Source organism: Entelurus aequoreus, linkage group LG24 (assembly GCF_033978785.1).
Source record: "Entelurus aequoreus isolate RoL-2023_Sb linkage group LG24, RoL_Eaeq_v1.1, whole genome shotgun sequence".
Classification (NCBI taxonomy): Eukaryota; Metazoa; Chordata; class Actinopteri; order Syngnathiformes; family Syngnathidae; genus Entelurus; species Entelurus aequoreus.
The window spans coordinates 37,470,413-37,492,316 of record NC_084754.1 but is presented as its reverse complement, the minus strand read 5'-3'; the positions used below and the strand labels follow the sequence as shown (position 1 = coordinate 37,492,316).

General features: G+C 40.9%; 1 protein-coding gene and 1 long non-coding RNA gene across 6 annotated transcripts in view; one reads left to right on the top strand and one right to left on the bottom strand.

Annotated features, from left to right (window-relative positions):
• The window catches only part of LOC133641660 (uncharacterized), a 135,376-nt gene that overhangs the window by 98,787 nt on the left and 14,685 nt on the right, over positions 1–21,904 (bottom strand). The gene's annotated exons all lie outside the window — the stretch shown is intronic.
• The window catches only part of tmem117 (transmembrane protein 117), a 170,143-nt gene that overhangs the window by 140,966 nt on the left and 7,273 nt on the right, over positions 1–21,904 (top strand). For all 3 annotated transcript variants that reach the window (XM_062035543.1, XM_062035544.1, XM_062035546.1), the window contains 3 exons: positions 1,324–1,421; positions 12,196–12,355; positions 16,550–16,679. In XM_062035543.1, coding sequence (XP_061891527.1) covers positions 1,324–1,421; positions 12,196–12,355; positions 16,550–16,679 — 388 coding nt within the window. The remainder of the gene's footprint in view (positions 1–1,323; positions 1,422–12,195; positions 12,356–16,549; positions 16,680–21,904) is intronic.

Genomic DNA, 21,904 nt, shown 5'->3' with positions numbered 1-21,904 from the left:
TACTACCACCTACAGGACTGGAGTGGAACATATCACCTGGTTAGTATAGGATTGTTTGGCCTTTGTGGGTCTGTGCTGTTGTAGTTAGTAATGAAATAAGGCTTGTCTAAATGCTATATTTCATTTTCATTGGTGTTTTACAACAAGACAGTAGCTGACATTTTGTTCATTATTTCTACTGTTTATATTTTCACATTGAATAGTTGAATCATTTTGAAACAAACAACATGACTACAAGATAATTGTTATTTCATGCTATAAATCACAAATGGCTATTTAGATAAAGGAAGTTACCTAATGGAATAAACATTGTTTGTACTCTTCATGATTTTTGCATTTGGAGCAGTTACAAGTGGAGAGTGAGTCGCAGAGAAAGAAAATGGCTATAAAATCCAAGGCAGAATCCACTAAAGCAGAAACAAAAAGAAAAATGCAAGCTGCTCAGGAAGGCTCATGTCGGAGCCATCAAAGCAAAAATGGCAAAGTAATGTGTGAATGAACCAAAGTAATGTGTAAATAATGTAAATAACTAGATGAACCATCTGTGGCTGTGAAGTGAACACTAGTAAGGTTGTAAATACTGTATAGAGTAGGCTAATCCATGCGGTTCCTGTGGATGTGAACACAAGTTGTAATTACTGTAGTGACTAAATAACAGTGACTGAAACAGACAAAGTAATGTGTAAATAATGTAAATAACTAGATGAACCATCTGTGGCTATGAAGTGAACACTAGTAAGGTTGTAAGTACTGTATAGAGTAGGCTAACCCGTGAGGTCCCTGTGGATGTTAACACAAGCTGTAATTACTGTAGTGACTAAATAACAGTGACTGAAACAGACAAAGTAATGTGTAAATAATGTCAATAACTAGATGAACAATCTGTGGCTGTGAAGTGAACACTAATAAGGTTGTAAATAAATACTGTATAAAGTAGGCTAACCCATGTGGTTCCTGTGGATGTGAACACAAGTTTTAATTACTGTAATGACTAAATAACAGTGACTGAAACAGACAAAGTAATGTGTAAATAATGTCAATAACTAGATGAACCATCTGCGGCTTTAAAGTGAACACTAATACGGTTGTAAATACTGTATAGAGTAGGCTAACCCACATTGGTCCTGTGGATGTGAACACAATTTGTAATTACGGTAGTGTGGTGTATGTATTTATGTCAACTATGTTGATAATTTTTCAATTCTTTAAACACTAAAGGGGGTTTCAATTCGATGGTGATTGATGCATCCTTTATCACCACCGGATATTTCTATATGTGTGGACTAGTGGTGGGATTGAAGAATTATTTTTTATCTTTTGTAGGTGACAGATATGATGCTTCAGGATAAGAAGTACCCAGATTGGGGGAAAGCTGCCAGAAGGTTCTGGAAAAAAGGCAATCATAGGATTGTCCTCTTCTGGTAAGTTAACAATTGAGACAAGTGTGATGCATTGCAATAATAAACATGTTGTTAGATTAATACCTCCACAATTGAGTCAAATTTGTACAAGGAGAATTTCCTGATGGTTTGTATTTAGATTGTGCAAGTGTAGCTGATGTTGGTGAGTGTGTGTTGCAAGTGTGTAGTGTATCACCCGGCCACAAGGAGTCAATAGCCGTGTTAATCATCCTTCACTCAGTGTCAGCCCCTTTTAATTAGAAGAACAAGAGGGGGAATCGATGAACATGGCAAGGTCACAAGGCAAATCCGAGTCTTGTCACTTTTTTTGTTGTCCCCCCCCCCCCTTTGTCATGACCTTTAAAGAGCTGCTACACAAACGCTGCAAAGCATGTCTATAACAGTGTGGCCCACATATATATTAAGTCCAAAGTGCTAGTGATTGTTCGTTTTTCAGATGTGGGTGTCTTTAATGGGTTTATGTTTGGGTCAAAGGAGAACTGTACATACAGAGTAAAGGCACGGTGGAGGGTAACATGTCTTCAATCAATCAATCAATCAATCAATGTTTATTTATATAGCCCTAAATCACAAGTGTCTCAAAGGGCTGCACAAGCCACAACGACATCCTCGGTACAGAGCCCACATACGGGCAAGGAAAAACTCACCCCAGTGAGTCTTCAGTTCTTTTTTGACTTACACCAGGGGTCGGCAACCCAAAATGTTGAAAGAGCCATATTGGACCAAAAATAAAAAATAAAAAATCTGTTTGGAGCCACAAAAAATGAAAAGCCTTATATAAGTGTTATAATAATGTGTTATAATGGGGCAGCGTGGCGAAGTTGGTAGAGTGGCCGTGCCAGCAATCGGAGGGTTGCTGGTTACTGGGGTTCAATCCCCATCTTCTACCATCCTAGTCACGTCCGTTGTGTCCTTGGGCAAGACACTTCACCCTTGCTCCTGATGGCTGCTGTTTAGCGCCTTGCATGGCAGCTCCCGCCATCAGTGTGTGAATGTGTGTGTGAATGGGTGAATGTGGAAATACTGTCAAAGCGCTTTGAGTACCTTGAAGGTAGAAAAGCGCTATACAAGTATAACCCATTTATTTATCATTTATTTATAATGAAGGCAACACATGATGTAAGCGTCTATATTAGCCTACTCTCAAAGGCTGACGCAAATCTTTGTTGACAGAAATTTTGTATTTTAATTTTTATTCTACACATTTTTGCAATATTGGAAAACATTAGTAAAATTGATGCTTCTCACAGGATGAGATAGCTTCTGGAAATTACTGGCTCAGAATGGCCAAAGGTGAAAATGTGTTTGTCCAAGTTTAAGGAAACGGCAGGCTTTCTTCTTCTAATGGATTTATTACAATCTTTGCAAGCTTCGTAACGTTTTGCTGTGGTCTGGAACAACATGGCGCACAAACAACTATCAGAAATGCAGCCAATATTACATACAGATAATCTGTCACGAGACATGCAAATATAGATTAATTACACAGAGGACATAAGTAAATTAAATTAAATGAGCTCAAATATACCTACAAAAGAGGCATAAAGACGCAATATGTACATACAGCTTGCCTAAATAGCATGTTAGCATCGATTAGCTTGCAGTCATGGATTGACCAAATATGCCTGATAAGCACTCCAGCAAATCAATAACATCAACAAAGTTCACCTTTTGTGCATTCACGCACAGCATAAAACATTTGGTTGACAAAATGAGAAAATGGATGGAGACAAAGGAGTGGCATAAAACACGTCTTTCTGTAGCAGCGTCGGAGAAAGTTGTACATCTAAACAAACTACGATGAGTTCAAGGATCCCTGAAATTAGTAGGACAAAACAGTGCTAGCCAAATAGTCTCATCAGTGAAGCATGTTTGATACAAACAGTAGGATTTCTAACAATTAAGAAGGTTTGTGTCTTGTTTGTCCTCTGCCAGAAACCATAGTAAAACTAATTTTTTTTTTTCTTTCATCTTGTTCCATTTTCACACATCTTTGAAAAAGCTCCAGGGAGCCACTAGGGCGGCGCTAAAATAGCTGCGGGTTGCTGACCCCCGACTTACACAAAGGACAAGGTCATGCTTTCCTTTCTGTTTGTTTGTGAGCAGTAGGGCTGCAACTAACGATTATTTTGATAGTCGATTAATCAACGATAATCTTAACAATTAGTCGATCAGATAATAAAGCGTAAAGAAAATTTAATAGCTCTAATTTTTCCATCGACTTCTAAATGCATCCATCCATTTTCTACCGCTTGTCCCTTTCAGGGTCACGGGGGGTGCTGGAGCCTATCTCAGCTGCATTCAGGCGGAAGGTTGGGGTACACCCTGGACAAGTCGCCACCTCATAACAGGGTCAAACAGACAAACATTATTCACTGGGGCCAATTTAGAGACCTAAAAATTATTGCTGATATTATTACTTTAAGCCAACTTTGTTCCACTGTTGGCCAAAATGCAGTTAGACTTTGAACGCTGATCTTTACTTAATTTATCTACGCTGGCCGGTGTCAACGCTATTAAAATTGGTACCGGTGCCAAAATATTGGTAGCTTAAGTTATTTTAAGCATGTGCTTACTAACAAAGAAGATGACTAATTCATTCATAAATAATTATTTATTTATACTGTGCTGCTCATTCAGCTGTTAGGAAAAATTAAATGACTAATAAAATGTTGTCCATCTAAAAGAAAGGAGAGGCAAAGTGATAAAAAATTAATTAACCTTGTTTATGTATTAAAAAACAGTTAAAGGCCTACTGAAATGATTTTTTTTATTCAAATGGGGATAGCAGATCCATTCTATGTGTCATACTTGATCATTTCGCGATATTGCCATATTTTTGCTGAAAGGATTTAGTAGGGAACATCGACGATAAAGTTCGCAACTTTAGGTCGCTGAGAAAAAAAAGCCTTGCCTGTACCAGAAGTAGCGTGACGTCGCAGGTTGAAGGGCTCCTCACATTTCCCCATTGTTTACACCAGCAGCGAGAGCGATTCGGACCGAGAAAGCGACGATTACCCCATTCATTTGAGCAAGGATGAAAGATTCGTGGATGAGGAACGTGAGAGTGAAGGACTAGAGTGCAGTGCAGGACGTATCTTTTTTCGCTCTGACCGTAACTTAGGTAAAAGGGCTCATTGGATTCTACACTTTCTCCTTTTTCTATTGTGGATCACGGATTTGTATTTTAAACCACCTCGGATACTATATCCTCTTGAAAATGAGAGTCGAGGACGCAAAATGGACATTCACAGTGACTTTTATCTCCACGACAATACATCGGTGAAGCACTTTGGCTACGGAGCTAACGTGATAGTATCGTGCTTAAATGCAGATAGAAACAAAAGAAATAAGCCCCTGACTGGAAGGATAGACAGAAGATCAACAATACTATCAGGAGACACCGAACCAAACACTGGACCTGTAACCACACGGTTAATGCTGTGCCGCCTGTCGAAGCCTAGCAATGCTGTTGCCAACGACGCCATTGAAGCTAACTTAGTTACGAGACCTCGTCAGAGCTATGATAAAAACATTAGCGCTCCACCTACGCCAGTCCTCATCTGCTCATCAACACCCGTGCTCACCTGCGTTCCAGCGATCGACGGTGCGACGAAGGACTTCACCCGATCATCAATGCGGTCGGCGGCTAGTGTCGGATAGCGCGTCTGCTATCCAACTCAAAGTCCTCCTGGTTGTGTTGCTGCAGCCAGCCGCTAATACACCGATCCCACCTACAGCTTTCTTCTTTGTCAGCTTCATCGTTCATTAAACAAATTGCAAAAGATTCACCAACACAGATGTCCAGAATACTGTGGAATTTTGCGATGAAAACAAAGCTGTTTGTATTGAGATACAATGTGTCCGAATACTTCCGCTTCAATCATTGACGTCACGCGCATACGTCATCATACATAGACGTTTTCAACCGGAAGTTTCACTGGAAATTTAAAATTGCACTTTATAAGTTAACCCGGCCGTATTGGCATGTGTTGCAATGTTAAGATTTCATCATTGATATATAAACTATCACACTGCGTGGTCGGTAGTAGTGGGTTTCAGTAGGCCTTTAAAATAGCAGCAATGAAAACAAACAAAAAAACACAAAATCTAACATCCTCAAAAAGAAAGGCATTTTGTGATGTTTTAAAAGCTGCACACTGGTATATTGATTATTGATTAACTCTTGGCAGTTTTAGCAATCTAATAGACTCAATGTGTAGAATTATATTTGATTATTTTTTTAACATGTTGGCTATTTAATACATTGTATGTTTAATCTTATGATACATCCGCATTAGTGCCTGTCTGTCTGTGTGTGTGTGTGCGCGCGTGCGTGTCGTGCGTTTGTTAAAGTGTCTTTAAAAGGTACTTGAATTGATATAGACAAAGTTTAGCTGGCTGAATTTGGTTAAAATGATAGTTCAAGTTATTTTTCACACAACTTTGTCTCACTCTTGTTAACTCGCTAGTTAGGAAGAAGCTAACACTCTTACCGAGGTTGAGACCACATCCTCCCTCCAAATGTCCAACATCATGTCTCCGATTTAAATACTGGCATATCACAGATGTACTGCCATAAAAACAAGGTCCACTTTGCACAATGAACTAAGTATTCATGTTTTTAACAAGAATAAGAGGAAATATCCTCAAACTCAATGTTGATGGCGAGTGACACACTTTGGCCCGGAAAAGCACGAGTGATGACGTCACGACTATTGTCGACAAATATAATTGTAGGCGAAAATTTTTTTGTCAACAATGTAGACTAATTGTCGCAGCCCTAGTGAGCAGGATGTTGGGAAAACTAAACTAAACTTTGTTGAGGTGTGAGACATGGGCCAAAGAAAAAAGCCATTAAATTGTTGTGCGGATCCAAACTTTTAAATAGAGTTTAAACATTTCATATCACGGTTGTTGTGAACACAATTGTTACGGTTATCATTATCATTGCGGTATTAGCTGTGTCTCCATTGCCGTTTTTTGCAAAGTAAAAGCGTTATTTCTGAAATTTCGATAAAGTCGTTTGCGACTTGTAGGTGTTTCCATTAAAGGGGGTTTTGCTTCATGAGCCATGAACCTTGTAAAATCTCATCCCGCGAGAGCCAACTTTGAGGAAGATATTGCAGCCACTGCTCCGTGATGTCAATAGAAGACGAGCACCCGCTCGCTCAAAAGGCGATTCCAAGATGACCTGTCTGCCCTCCTCATCCTGCATCGGCGCCTCACTGCCTCGGTGTTTATGTAACCTCTAAAATTTTTGCAAAAGCATGATGGAAACCCCTTTTGCACATTTAACTATCGAAACACTTAAAAACCACCTCATGAGAGCGCAAATATGTTTTAGCGATATTTGAGAGGTTTTTCGAAATATGGGTGTTTCCATTACCAGTTTCGTATTGTGATATTTATGTTTTGCTCATTTCTAGGGGCAATGGAAACGCAGCTATGTGGAATGTGCTCAAAAAATACATAGTCATGGCCAAAAATATTGGCACCCCTGCATTTTTGTCAGATAATGCACCACTTTTTTTCACATTTATTTATTTTGTTTGCATTGGAATAACACACACACACACAAAAAAGCCAGATCTGATATTTTACACAGAACTCCAAAAATGGACTGGACAAAATTATTGGCACATTTTCAAAATTTTAAGAAAAAGTTGTATTTTAAGTATGTGGTGCTCCTTTAATTTGTAATTAAACTCACCTGTAGCAAGTCACAGGTGCAATATAGAAATCACACTTGCAGCCAGTTAAAATGAAAAAAAAAAGGACTCAACCTTTGTGTTGTGTGTACCACACTGAGCATGGAGAAAAGAAAGAAGAGCAACAAACTCTCAGAAGATTTGAGAACCACGATTTTGGAAAAGCATGGACAATCTCAAGGCTACAATTCCATTTCCAGAGATCTAAATGTTCCTGTTTCTACTGTGCGCAATGTAATCAAGAAGTTTAAAGCCCATGGCACTGTAGCTAACCTCCTTGGACGTGGACGGAACAGAAAAATTGATGAAAGACTGCAACGAAGGATTGTTAGAATTGTGGATAAAGAACCTCGATCCACTTCCAAACAAATTCAAGCTGACCTGCAGACACAGGGTACAACAGTGTCAGCTCGCACTATCAGTCGCCATCTCAATGAAAAGGGACGCTATGGTAGGAGACCCAGGAGGACCCCGCTGCTGACACAGACATAAAAAAGCACGACTGGGGCATAATGTAGGGCCCAGTGTCAGAAAGCTGGGTCTCCGTCAAAGCTCATGAGTCTTCCAGCAGGACAAAGACCCAAAGCATACTTCAGAAAGCACACAAAAATGGCTTAAGACAAAGCGCTGGAGAGTTCTGAAGTGGCCATCAATGAGTCCAGATCTATGGAGATCTGTGGAGAGATCTAAAAACAACAGTTGGGAGAAGGAACCCTTCAAATCTGAGATACCTGAAGCACTTTGCAAAAGAAGAGTGGTCCAAAATTCCAGTAGCAAGGTGTAAGAAACTCATTGCTGGTTACAGGAAGCGATTGATTTCAGTTATTTTTTCCAAAGGGTGTGCTACCAAATATTAAGTTGAGTGTTATGGTTGGACTAAGGGGAGGTGACGGCAAAAAGACACCAGGGGAAAGTATGTACAATTATTTAATATATATATATATATAATAATAATAAACAATACAACTAAACTAAGGAAATGGAGTGTGAACTAGAATAAGATTGTGTGTGGTGTAAGACTATGTGTAGAATTTAACTGAAGCGTTTGTTACCAAAGTGTTGAACAAGAGACGAGGAAGTCCAGGGGGCAGGCAGGTGATCCGGGATTCAAGCGGGGGTCCGTGGGGCTGAGAGGGGCTGAGAGGGGCGTCAAGTCCAGGGGCGAGCGAGGAGTTAGGAACGAGGAAGGCAGTCCAAAAACACAGGGGGGGGGGATCCAGGGAAAAGTGAGACGCACAGCTCACTGTCCAGGCGACGGAGAGTACTGCAGGGACACGTAAGAAGACAGGGGGGTTTAAGGCACGGAGAGGAAAACAAGGGGAGAGAGCTAAAGCTTCGCTTACGGGTCACCATGAGAAAACTAAGTTCCCGCGCCGATCCTTGGGTCCACCCTGCCTTTATCCGGCACACCCTCATCAATCTCAGGTGTGCAGATTTCTGGTGAGTGATTGCAGCTGGTGGCTGCTGCAGGGCGGAGACGCGCACGGCGCGTCCCTGGATGTGCGCACCCGTGGGCGTGTCCCGAGGTGCGCACAGACGGCAGGGGTCTGAGCCGTAACATTGAGGGTGCCAATCATTTTGTACAGTCCATTTTTGGAGTTCTGCGTAAAATAATATCAGATTTGGCTTTTTGTTTTTTTGTGTGTCTTGTTCCAATGCAAACTAAATAAATAAACATGTAGATACCAAAGCATTTGTAATTTCAACAATCATCTGGGAGAAGTGGTGCATTGACGCCGGTGATCGATTGTATCCTCCTATGGTGTGTAGTGAAGCATGTTTAGCTATTCCTCGTCCTACAGTGATAATGATACTTGTAAGAAACGTACTTGATTTGTCGCCATGGAGACGAGAATTAGTGATTTAGAAGTAGCTAAAACACTGCCGACTGCGGCTGGACTATAGCACCTCTTCCTGAGGGTGTTTCAGTGTTATAACTTCACCTTTATCCAAAATGCGTCCATTCTCCCTTTTCTGTCTACACACTATGTCTGCTTGTAAGTACTCTGTGATTGTGTGCTGCCGAACATGCTCCTCTGCCCGTAAAACCAGCAATGTCCCGACGTAACAACGATGGGGGTTTGGGGGATGGTTGGACCGGTACTTTTTAGAGACGGCATAGTACGGAATATTATTCATTAGTAACGCGGTACTATACTAATACCGGTATACCGTACCACCCTAGATCATAATAGAAACATTTTAAGGTGGGTAGTTGTGAAGATATATATTAAGATTCTGCTTGAGCAAAGTACAGTTGACATATAATGACTAATATATTTAGTTGACCCTGTTAGAAAAAATACACGTGAATAAAAATAGTGGTCTCCATTTTCATAGCTGAACATTATTACAATATGATGCGGAAACAAATAAATACTGCAAACAGTGTGTTAGGGTAAAAGTGCCATTTAGACGATGACATTTTGTCTACTGCATGTTGTTCACCATATTGACTCCATCGTAGGGCTGGGCGATATGGCCTTTTTTAAAATATCTCAATATTTTTAGGCCATGTAACGATACACGATATATATCTCCATATTTTGCCTTTGTCTTGAATGAACACTTGATGCATATAATCACAGCAGTATGATGATTCTATGTGTCTACATTAAAACATTCTTCTTCATACTGCATTAATATATGCTCATTTTAAACTTTCATGCAGAGAGGGAAATCACAACTAAGTCAATTGACCAAAAGTGTATTTATTAAACAGTTATTAAAGGCCTACTGAAACCCACTACTACCGACCACGCAGTTTGATAGTTTATATATCAATGATGAAATCTTAACATTGCAACATATGCCAATACGGCCGGGTTAACTTATAAAGTGCAATTTTAAATTTCCCGCGAAACTTCCGGTTGAAAAAAACTTAGATATGATGACGTTTGCGCGTGACGTCGATGGTTGAAGCGGAAGTATTCGGACACATTGTATCACAATACAAACAGCTCTGTTTTCATCGCAAAATTCCACAGTATTCTGGACATCTGTGTTGGTGAATCTTTTGCAATTTGTTTAATGAACAATGGAGACTGCAAAGAAGAAAGCTGTAGGTGGGATCGGTGTATTAGCGGCTGGCTGCAGCAACACAACCGGGAGGACTTTGAGTTGGATAGCAGACGCGCTATCCGACGCTAGCCGCCGACCGCATCGATGATCGGGTGAAGTCCTTCGTCGCGCCGTCGATCGCTGGAACGCAGGTGAGCACGGGTGTTGATGAGCAGATGAGGGCTGGCTGGCGTAGGTGGAGCGCTAATGTTTTTATCATAGCTCTGACGAGGTCCCGTAGCTAAGTTAGCTTCAATGGCGTCGTTAGCAACAGCATTGCTAGGCTTTGACAGGCGGCACAGCATTAACCGTGTAGTTACAGGTCCAGTGTTTGGTTCGGTGTCTCCTGATAGTAGTATTGTTGATCTGCTGTCTATCCTTCCAGTCAGGGGCTTATTTTTTTTGTTTCTATCTGCCATTTAAGCACGATGCTATCACGTTAGCTCCGTAGCCAAAGTGCTTCACCGATGTATTGTCGTGGAGATAAAAGTCACTGTGAATGTCCATTTTGCGTTCTCGACTCATTTTCAAGAGGATATAGTATCCGAGGTGGTTTAAAATACAAATCCGTGATCCACAATAGAAAAAGAAGAAAGTGTGGAATCCAATAAGCCCTTTTACCTAAGTTACGGTCAGAGTGAAAAAAGATACGTCCTGCACTGCACTCTAGTCCTTCACTCTCACGTTCCTCATCCACGAATCTTTCATCCTCGCTGAAATTAATGGGGTAACCGTCGCTTTCTCGGTCCGAATCTGTCTCGCTGCTGGTGTAAACAATGGGGAAATGTGAGGAGCCCTTCAACCTGCGACGTCACAGGCAAGGCTTTTTTTATCAGCGACCAAAAGTTGCGAACTTTATCGTCGATGTTCTCTACTAAATCCTTTCAGCAAAAATATGCAATATCGCGAAATGATCAAGTATGACACAGAATGGATCTGCTATCCCCGTTTAAATAAAAAGTAATAATTTCAGTAGGCCTTTAAGCAGTGGCACAAACATTCATGTCATTTCCAAAACTGAAAGTGCAAGATTGTCAGAGACTTTTTAAAACAAGCTATGAGTGCACTTTTGTGCATGACACACAAGATGACATATCAAAACACTAAATTAAAGTGCACTTTTTGTACAGAACACCACTACAATAGTTTAAAACAAACATGATGTTACACAAGATATTTCAATAACTGTCAAATAAAAATGAGCTGCATAATAGGAAATCAAATGGTGTATGTCCTTCGCTATGTGGTAGGTTCCTGCGGACGTTATCTCTTTCTGTTGTTGACTATTTTTTTCATACGGTGTTGATGTGGAAATGGTTGCCTCTGAATTTTGTTGGTGTGGCACCGAACGGAGATGTTGACATGCGGAGTTTCAAGCACTCTTCATTATCTGGCGGGTGACTTTTCAAATGATGCTACATATTAGCAGTAATGCTACTCTTTGCCCCACACTTGACAAATTACGGTTTTCTGTTCGACATATTCCCGCTTGAAGCCGAACCACCGCCAGACGATGGACCCCGTGCTGTTTTTCTTGGGAATTCATTCTTCCTTCATTTGTTACCAGATTCGCACGTTCTTACTCTCGTATTACCACTCGCACCACAGCTAACGTTACCCATGCTGCTACCTCTCTGCTCCGCAAGGGCGTATACGTATGTGATGTATGTAAGAAGGTGCGCTTGTTTTACCTCTCTGTGAGAAGGAGAGACAAGAAGGAGTGAGAAAGGCATGTAGTGTAATGCCCGCAGCTAAAAGCAACTGCGTAAGAACGTATACTCGAATATCACGATGTAGTCATTTTCTATATCGCACAACACAAACCCACGATATATCGAGTATATCGATATATCGCCCAGCCCTACTCCATCGTTCTTCTTCTCTGTGAGTTGTTTGTAATAAATCTCCTTTGGACTTTGGGATACATGAAGTGTTTCAAAGTTGACTTCTGCTCTCATTCACTTCAATCTCTTCCTCTCTCTGTGGTCTACGCCGTGGTGCAGGACCGTGCTCTTCTCCCTGACGTCACTTGTGGTTCTGTTCATCCTCACCAACTGGATCAACTGGGACAGACTGAACCGAGGCTTCCTGCCCACCGATGAGCTCTCCAGAGCCTTCCTGGCCTCCTTCATCTTGGTCTTCGACCTCCTCATTGTCATGCAGGTATGAGCGCTCTCTAGTGGCCAATTAAAAAGAAGACGCTCGCCAGGACGACTCCTGGCTTCTCACTCCATCTTAATGCCAATTCGCGTCCGATCATCCCCACTCCCCAATTTATCAATGAGGCAGCGAGAGGCGGCGTTTGATCATTCACAGCTGCAGAGGACACACACACACACACACACACACACACACACACACACACACACACACACACACACACACACACACACACACACACACACACACACACACACACACACACACACACACACACACACACACACACACACACACACACACACACACATATATTGCATATACGCTTCCCATGTAAGCACACACACAGTTGACTCCTTATTCTTCTGTTCTCCCTCAGAAAATCCTCCGCCATGAACCCTTAGCTGCGCGCTCCCTTGTGGGCCGCCTTCATTTCCTTTAATGATGACTCAGAAGATTTTTCCTCACTTCCACACAAACTACTGCTTCCCATAGGAAAGTGTACATCAATAAGGCTATGGCTCATAAATATGCAAATGTGTTTGTCTGGGCAAAAACAACAACTATGAAAAGTTATTTCCACCAAATGTAAAGGCGAGGAGTTCTAATTTTTATTTTACTATACTGGTACTAGGGTTGTATGGTATACCGGTATTAGTATAGTAGCGCAGTACTAATGAATCAAAAACGGTACTATACTCTGTTTGAAAAGTACCGGTTCCCCATATTTTTCAATTTTATTTTTTTAATGGCATGACAGTGTGTCGTCACGTCGTGACATTGCTGGTTTTAAGAGCGGAGGAGCATGTTCGGCAGCGCACAATCACGGAGTGCTTACAAGCAGACACAGTGTCTAGACAGAAAAGGGAGAATGGACGCATTTTGGCTTGAAAAGTAAAGATAAAGGTGAAGTTATACCACTGAAACGCCCTCAGGAAGAGGTGCTTTAAGACATGGCTAGCTAGCAAGCAGCTAACATCCATCCGCAGTTGGCAGTGTTTTAGCTACTTCTAAATCCCTAATCCTTGTCTCCATGGCGACAAATAAAGTATGTTTCTTACAAGTATCATTATCACTGCAGGACGAGGAATAGCTAAACATGCTTCACTACACACCGTAGGAGGATACAATAGATCACTGGCGTCACAATGTAAACAAACGCCATGGTTGGATCTACACCTGACATCCACTGTAATGATACCAAGTACAATAGCGTATCGAGTCGATACTATTATGATTAAGTCGATATTTTTTATCGTCACAAAATCTTTTTTCCTTTTTTAAAAAATCATAAAATGTTTATAAGCTCAGGAAATATTGTCCCTGGACACGAGGACTATGAATATGACCAATGTATGATCCTGTAACTACTTGGTATCCGATTGATACCTAAATGTGTGGTATCATCCAAAACTAATGTAAAGTTTCAAACAACAGAAGAATAAGTGATTATTACATTTTAACAGAAGTCTAGATAGAGCATGTTAAAACAGAAAATAACCAGATGTTAACAGTAACTGAACAAGTAGATTAATAGTCATTTTTTACAGTTTGTCCTTTATAATGTTGAGAAAATAATAGAATGATAAATGACACAATATGTTAATGCATACGTCAGCAGACTAATTAGGAGCCTTTGTTTGTTTACTTACTACTAAAAGACAAGTTGTCGATTATGTTCACTATTTTATTTAAGGACAAAATTGCAATAACTTATGTTTAATGTACCGTATTTTCCGCACCATAAGGCGCCCCGTGTTATTAGCCGCACGTTTAATGAACGGCATATTTCAAAACTTTGTTTACCTGTTAGCCGCCCCGTGCTATTAGCCGCACCTACGCTACGCTAAAGGGAATGTCAACAAAACAGTCAGATAGGTCAGTCAAACTTTAATAATATATTACAAACCAGCGTTCTAACAACTCTGTTCACTCCCAAAATGTAATGTGCAATCACAAAAATAGTAACACTCAAAATAGTGCAGAGCAATAGCAACATCAATAACTCAACGTTGCTCATACGTTAGTGTCACACAACACACAAAATAAACATTTAAAGCTCACTTTCTGAAGTTATTACTCATCTACAAATCCCTCGAATTATTCTTCTTCGGTGTGCTTCACTTGTTTTTTGACACCATCTGTGATGTGGACGCGCATGCAGTCGTAGATCAACAGGAACGGCGCTGCGTGAAAAAAGTCACCCGGTGTCTTCGCGTAAACGTCTATCAACCACTCGCTCATCTTTTCTTCATCCATCCGATCCCTTCGAGTTAGCTTTTATGATGACGCCGGCTGGAAAGTTCTCTTTTGGCAAGGTCTTCCTTTTGAATATCACCGTGGGTGGAAGTTTCTGGCCGTTAGCATGGCAAGCTAGAACCACAGTAGGACGACTTCTTATTCCCTGTGGTGCGAATATTCACCGTACGTGCTCCCGTTGTATCCACAGTGCGGTTCACATGAATATCAAAAGCCAGTGGAACCTTGTACGCGTGTCTCTTAGTAGGAGACATTTTGTTGTCTTTACAGAAAAACAAATGAAATTAAATATCCGCGAGCTTCTTCTTCTCCGGGGGCGGGTGCTCACCTTGGCGGTTGCTTACAGTAGAAGAAGAAGCGCTTCCTCTTCTATGGGGGCGGTTGCTTACCGTAGAAGAAGAAGCGCTTCCTCTTTTACGGGGAAAAAAGATGGCGACTGTTTACCGTAGTTGCGAGACCTAAACCTTATGAAAATAAATATGAATATTAATCCATATATAAGGCGCACCGGGTTATTAGCCGCACTGTCTGCTTTTGACAAAAATTGTGGTTTTTAGGTGCGGCTTATGGTGCGGAAAATACGGTACTCTAAGATTTTTTGGTAAAATAAAGCCAATAATAGCATTGTTTGTGGTCCCCTTTATTTACAAAAGTACCGAAAAGTATCGAAATACACTTTGGTACTGAAAGTATTGGTATCGGGAAAACACTAGGCAAAATATACAGTAGTCATTTAGGCTAATACTGTTGCATGCAAAAAAAACCTAACAAAAATAAACAAATACATTTTTTTTTGTAATTTTGCTTGATTTGAATGATACATTTTTACATTTTATTTCCTAAGGATGCAAATGGCACGGATCCTTTAGCATTTAGCTCGCATTTCAATTATTTGTGAATTGCTCATTAATTTGTAGCTGTGACAATTTAAAAAATTTTCATCGTGACAACAAAACAAAATGGTACTTTCAAATTTCGCAGCGTTCATTGTTTTGTTACGGATGTAGTACTTGTAGCGTCACGGCGTGATTGCTGTTAGCTAGCAGGCCTCAGTCAGTACACGCTGTATTCGAGGCCAGAACATATGTTAAGTAATGCTAACACACAACAGATTTTCACTTGATTATTCACAGGTGGTTTATTAACATTTTAAATGTCCCTTTTCTCCGAGGAAATAACAGTCTAAGTGGTCTGTAATGTTAATGATTAAAGAGGGCTGCACGCCCCCTAGAGGTCACCTCCGTGCTGCTATAGTTCACGGACTGTCAATCCTCTGTGAGAAAAGATGCGCTCTGCCGTTCTCAAACTAATTAATGATCCGTTTGGATTCCTGCCTTCAAGCGAGGCTTTACTTTTTATACTTTTGTGTGTAATTACGCTGCTGGCTAAATGTCAAATGTCCTGTGTGGGTGGGTATGTACACGTTTTCTTTTTTAAGACGTTAAAGTGATACGCACTCAGGGAGAGGACTCTCCCCATCTTTGTCATGGTGTTGGAGGCGTATTTAAATGCCATGCTCGTTAGCGCCATGCATGGCAGCGCCCGCCACGGAACACAAAGACCACTGGAGGGTCCTAATTAATATCTTGGGGGGGAGGCTGCAGGATGTTGTTGCTATGGCTTCATCTCTTGTAGAGTTTGGCCTGATTTGCACAGACTGTCTGGTTGTTGCACATCTTTACATTCGCTTATCTTCATGAATGTTGGCCAGAAAAAGCCTTGCAGTGCTAAAAGTGCAGTGGACTTCATTAACAGCTAGAGACTTGTTATACCGCTCCTTGGGAATTTTACCATGTGGAGATAATTCACTGTGGTTATACGCGCTGGACTGCTAACAGTGGGAGTCTAGGTAAATGATTCTGGCTTAATAAAATCTAATGTAATGTGTTTTGTTCCAGTAATAGGACTTTAAAGGTAGGTGTGTGTGTGTGTGTGCAGGACTGGGAGTTCCCTCACTTTATGGGTGACCTGGACTTGAATCTGCCGGGAATGTCCACCGCACATATGCAGTTGCAGCTTCCTTGTTGGAAGAAAATATTTAAAGAGGAGTATCGCATACACATCACCGGTACGTGGATCATCTACTTCCAGTTGTTATTTTTGTTTCTGTGGGCAGGGGTACTATAAAGAAAGCCAAGAGATGTAACACAGCCAACTTCCTGTTTTGATTAATCACGATACGGTAAATGCTCCAAAATAAAAATGTCAATTTTTTCCACAATTACCGTATTTTTCGGAGTACAAGTCGCTCCGGAGTATAAGTTGCACCGGCCGAAAATGCACAATAAAGAAGGAAAAAAACATATATAAATCGCACTGGAGTATAAGTTGCATTTTTTGGGGAAATGTATTTGATAAAACCCAACACCAAGAATAGACATTTGAAAGGCAATTTAAAATAAATAAAGAATAGTGAATAACAGGCTGAATAAGTGTACGTTATATGAGGCATAAATAACCAACTGAGAATGTGCCTGGTATGTTAACATAACATATTATGGTAAGAGTCATTCAAATAACTATAACGTATAGAACATGCTATTCGTTTACCAAACAATCTGTCACTCCTAATCGCTAAATCCCATGAAATCTTATACGTCTAGTCTCTTACGTGAACGAGATAAATCATATTTGATATTTTACGGTAATGTGTTAATAATTTCACACATAAGTCGCTCCTGAGTATAAGTCGCACCCCCGGCCAAACTATGAAAAAAACTGCGACCTATAGTCCGAAAAATACGGTACTAATCATATTACCGTAAGTATAAATTGAGGAAGAAGTCTGACATTCAGACGGTGACACATGGCTGTCACGTACACAAACGCAGTCCCAGGGAAGCACCTAGCATAGCAGTCATGTTGTTGTTATGGTAGATTGCCAAATCCTTTTGACCAGCTGACATTAAACAAAGTACTACAGTGGAACCTCAATGTACAAACTTAACTGGTTCTTAAACAAGGTTCGTAAATAGAAAAGTTTGTACACTATTTTGCCAAAAGTATTTGGCCACCTGCCTTGACTCACGTGCCACCCCATTCCTAACCCATAGGATTCAATATGATGTCGGTCCACCTTTTGCAGCTATTACAGCTTCAACTCTTCTGGGAAGGCTGTCCACAAGGTTGCAGAGTGTGTTTATAGGAATTTTCAACCATTATTTCAAAAGCACAATGGTGAGGTCACACACTGATGTTGTTCGAGAAGGCCTGGCTCTCAGTCTCCGTTCTAATTCATCCCAAAGGTGTTCTATCGGGTTCAGGTCAGGACTTTGTGCAGGCCAGTCAAGTTCATCCACACCAGACTCTGTCATCCATGTCTTTATGGACCTTGCTTTGTTGTGCACTGGTGCACAGTCATGTTGGAAGAGGACGGGGCCCGCTCCAAACTGTTCTCACAAGGTTGGGAGCATGGAATTGTCCAAAATGTTTTGGTATCCTGGAGCATTCAAAGTTCCTTTCACTGGAACTAAGGGGCCAAGCCCAACCCCTGAAAAGCAACCCCACACCATAATTCCTCCTCCACCAAATTTCACACTCTGCACAATGCAGTCCGAAATGTAGCGTTCTCCTGGCAACCTCCAAACCCAGACTGGTCCATCAGATTGCCAGATGGAAAAGCGTGATTCATCACTCCAGAGAAGGCGTCTCCACTGCTCTAGAGTCCAGTGGCGACGTGCTTTACACCACTGCATCCCACGCTTTGCATTGGACTTGATGATGGATGGCTTGGATGCAGATGCTCGGCCATGGAAACCCATTCCATGAAGCTCTCTGCGTACTGTACGTGGGCTAATTGGAAGGTCACATGAAGTTTGGAGCTCTGTAGCAACTGACTGTGCAGAAAGTTGGCAACATCTTTGCACTATGCGCTTCAGCATCCGCTGACCCCTCTGTCAGTTTATGTGGCCTACCACTTGGTGGCTGAGTTGCTGTTGTTCCCAAACTCTTCCATTTTCTTATAATAAAGTCGACAGTTGACTTTGGAATATTTAGGAGCGAGGACATTTCACGACTCGATTAGTTGCACAGGTGGCATCCTATGACAGTTCCACGCTGGAAATCACTGAGAGCGGCCCATTCTTTCACAAACGTTTGTAGAAACAGTCTCCATGCCTAAGTACTTGATTTTATACACCTGTGGCCGGGCCAAGTGATTGGGACACCTGATTTTGATCATTTGGATGTGTGGCCAAATACTTTTGGCAATATAGTGTATATAGAAGCAACTTTCTCTATAAGAAAGAAGCAACTTTCTCCATAAGAAAAAATGTGAACATGAATAATTTCAGCCTGGAAAAAAAGTCCATCTTTTAGTTAAGGTTGGTACACTTGGAACACAATTCAAAGTGTTACTGTATATCAAAGAAACGTTCTAATTATTAACTAAGCCAAAAATCACCTGCCCTTTGAACTGTCTTCCTATGCAGTCGACACGCACACACACTGTCGCTGGTGCACTCAGTTTGAAATCACAAAACTAACTTTAACAGCCAGGTAGTCACAATCAAAGTTCCCTCTAAGGTGCACACCTGTGCAATTGCGCACTGCTCAAGCGTCCTCTGCGCACGGCAAATCTATGCCACGCACAAAATCAAATAAAAAAATAAGCGCATAACAATTTTCGACACGACACGGACACGACAGAGAAAACAGTTTTCGTCATCATTGTTCAAATATTGTAACGTCTGTCGAGACGCTTTGAGGACATGAATTCCATCCATCACTTTACTGAGCAAAACTCTTTATTGTCTGCCATAAACACATCACCAAAACATTAGTAAAAAAAATTATATCTAGCAAAACTGGTCATTTTCTGCAGTACAAACCAGACCAAAAGCAACTTTGTTATATCAACAGCAGCCGCTCGCTCTTTCTCACTTGCGCCAACACATGCACATATGGCACTTAGCCAGTGATGCGTTTACAGCCACACAAAAAGTCAGACAACTCCAACACCACACAAAGTGTCATTCCAGGTCGTTACACTATGATTTACCAATCAAATGTGTGCTTATTCTAGTGTCATTTATTAGGAATCTTAATCTATAAAATATTAATCATGAAATGCTGTTAGTGTATTAAATAAATACTAATAAAAATATATTTTTTACAAACAGTAAGTTGCAGGAATGTACACATGATCCCCTGCTTACATCTCATTGTGCAACATGTGAATGTTTTAATGGCAACTAAATGCAATGTCTGAAAGGGGTACAAATTATTTCCAAAGCAGGACCTCCACCCAGACAAACAATACAAGTACACAGTTCATGAAAAACAATATTTTTTGTTATTGTCATTGAAAGTGGGCCTAAACACTTATATTAGAAAATCATCTCATGGAAATGACTGCTGTCATTTGATTATAATAATAAGAGAATGTTGTCTGTCTATCTGTGTTGGCCCTGCGATGAAGTGGCAACTTGTCCAGGGTGTACCCCGCCTTCCGCCCGAATGCAGCTGGGATAGGCTCCAGCACCCCCCGCAACCCCAAAAGGGACAAGCGGTAGAAAATGGATGGATGGATGGAGATTGAACTGGTTATGTAGTCAGGTTTGGTACAGGTGTGCTGCTGGTGTAGCCACAGTGTGCACGTCTGATGTTGCTCACATGGGCTCCACTGAATGCTCAGGGAGTTTTGGCGTTTTCTCACACACATGAAAAATTAGAGAGAACATTGGTCACAATGATTAGGAATAAAACATTAATACACTTCACCTCGAAGGTTAATCTTGTTTGTGTGCTGCGGAAGAAGGGGAAGAGGCAGTGCCGATACTTCCGGAATGTTTCAAATCAAACATCGCTTGACAATTGCTTTCTTTGTCCTCATGAGTTAGCAAAATTAGAAAAACGTTGCAAAAAGTTTAAAATCATTTAAAGAGCACACAAAGTAGAACCTAGCACAGTAGCTAATGTGCTAAATGAATGAGTAGTGGCGATTGATAAGCCTGCCAAAAAATGGCTGTGCTGCCGGGCACAAAATGGGTGGAGGAAACATTTCACAGTGACATGGTTCACACACCAAAGCATGTTTTTATTTGGTCTGTGGTCCGTAAATAGAAACGTCCGTACAAAAAAAATTATTGTTAAATCGATATTCCACTGCACGTGTGTGTTACGTGGACCATTGTTTATGTGCTCGAATCCGAAAGAAGTTGGGAAATAATGCTTACAATACTTTCGAAATTTAGCACCAACTTAAATGCCGAGTCTACAATTGGGCGAATGGTCCACAAAAGCAAATAACCAACAGGGTCCAAAAATATTGGCATCAACAGCTGTGACTGTAGGCCAGAGGTGCCCACTACGTCAATGGCGAGCTACCAGTCGATGGCGGAGGGTGTGTCAGTCGATCGCCAGCCAGGCATTAAAAAAATAGTCCTAAAAATGAGTGATCATCAATCTTCACTAAGATGTCACTTTCGTCACTTGATTGACATTCGCGGCACCCGAGGGTCTTGTGAGACGATGCTGGCTGCTGCCAGCTCAGTATTAAGAAAAAATGAGGGACAGGAATTTGAGAAATACTTTTTATCCTTCCGTCAAAAGCCTAAACACTGACCGCACAGTTCCTGTCTTCACAATAAAAGTGCTGCTCCCTCCTGCCTGCGTTAACAAAATAAGAGTCTCCAAAAACTAGCGCAAACAAACTACCAAGCTACGGAGTTTGCCGTCAATGTATTTCTTGTAAAGTGTATAAAAAGGAGTATGGAAGCTGGACAAATAAGATGCCAAAAACCAACCACTTTCATGTGGTATTGGACAGAGAGTAGGACTTTTTTTTCCTCCTCCACAATGTAAAATAGAAGATGTGGAAGTTGTCAGCACGACTGTGAATCTTGTCTGATTCCAATCAATGCAAGTCATCAGAATCAGGTAATACACCAACTTATATTCTTGTCTTCATGAAAGAAAGGAATCTATATGTTAAACATGCATGTATTTTGTACACCTTTAACATGTAAACAAAAACGGCCAAATAATTAATATATATAAATAAATAAATACACATACGTTATTAAATATATATATATATATATATATATATATATATATATATATATATATATATTAGGGGTGTAACGGTACGTGTATTTGTATTGAACCATTTCGGTACGGGGGTTCCGGTTCGGTTCGGAGGTGTACCGAACGAGTTTCCACACGGACATATTAAGTAGCGTAACTCACGTTGTGTAAACAATGCACACCGAGGCACAACACAGTGTGCATTTTTTACTCAAAAGGGTTGCGTGTATTTTCAATGTACGTTCAGGTTAAGAAGGGGTTAAA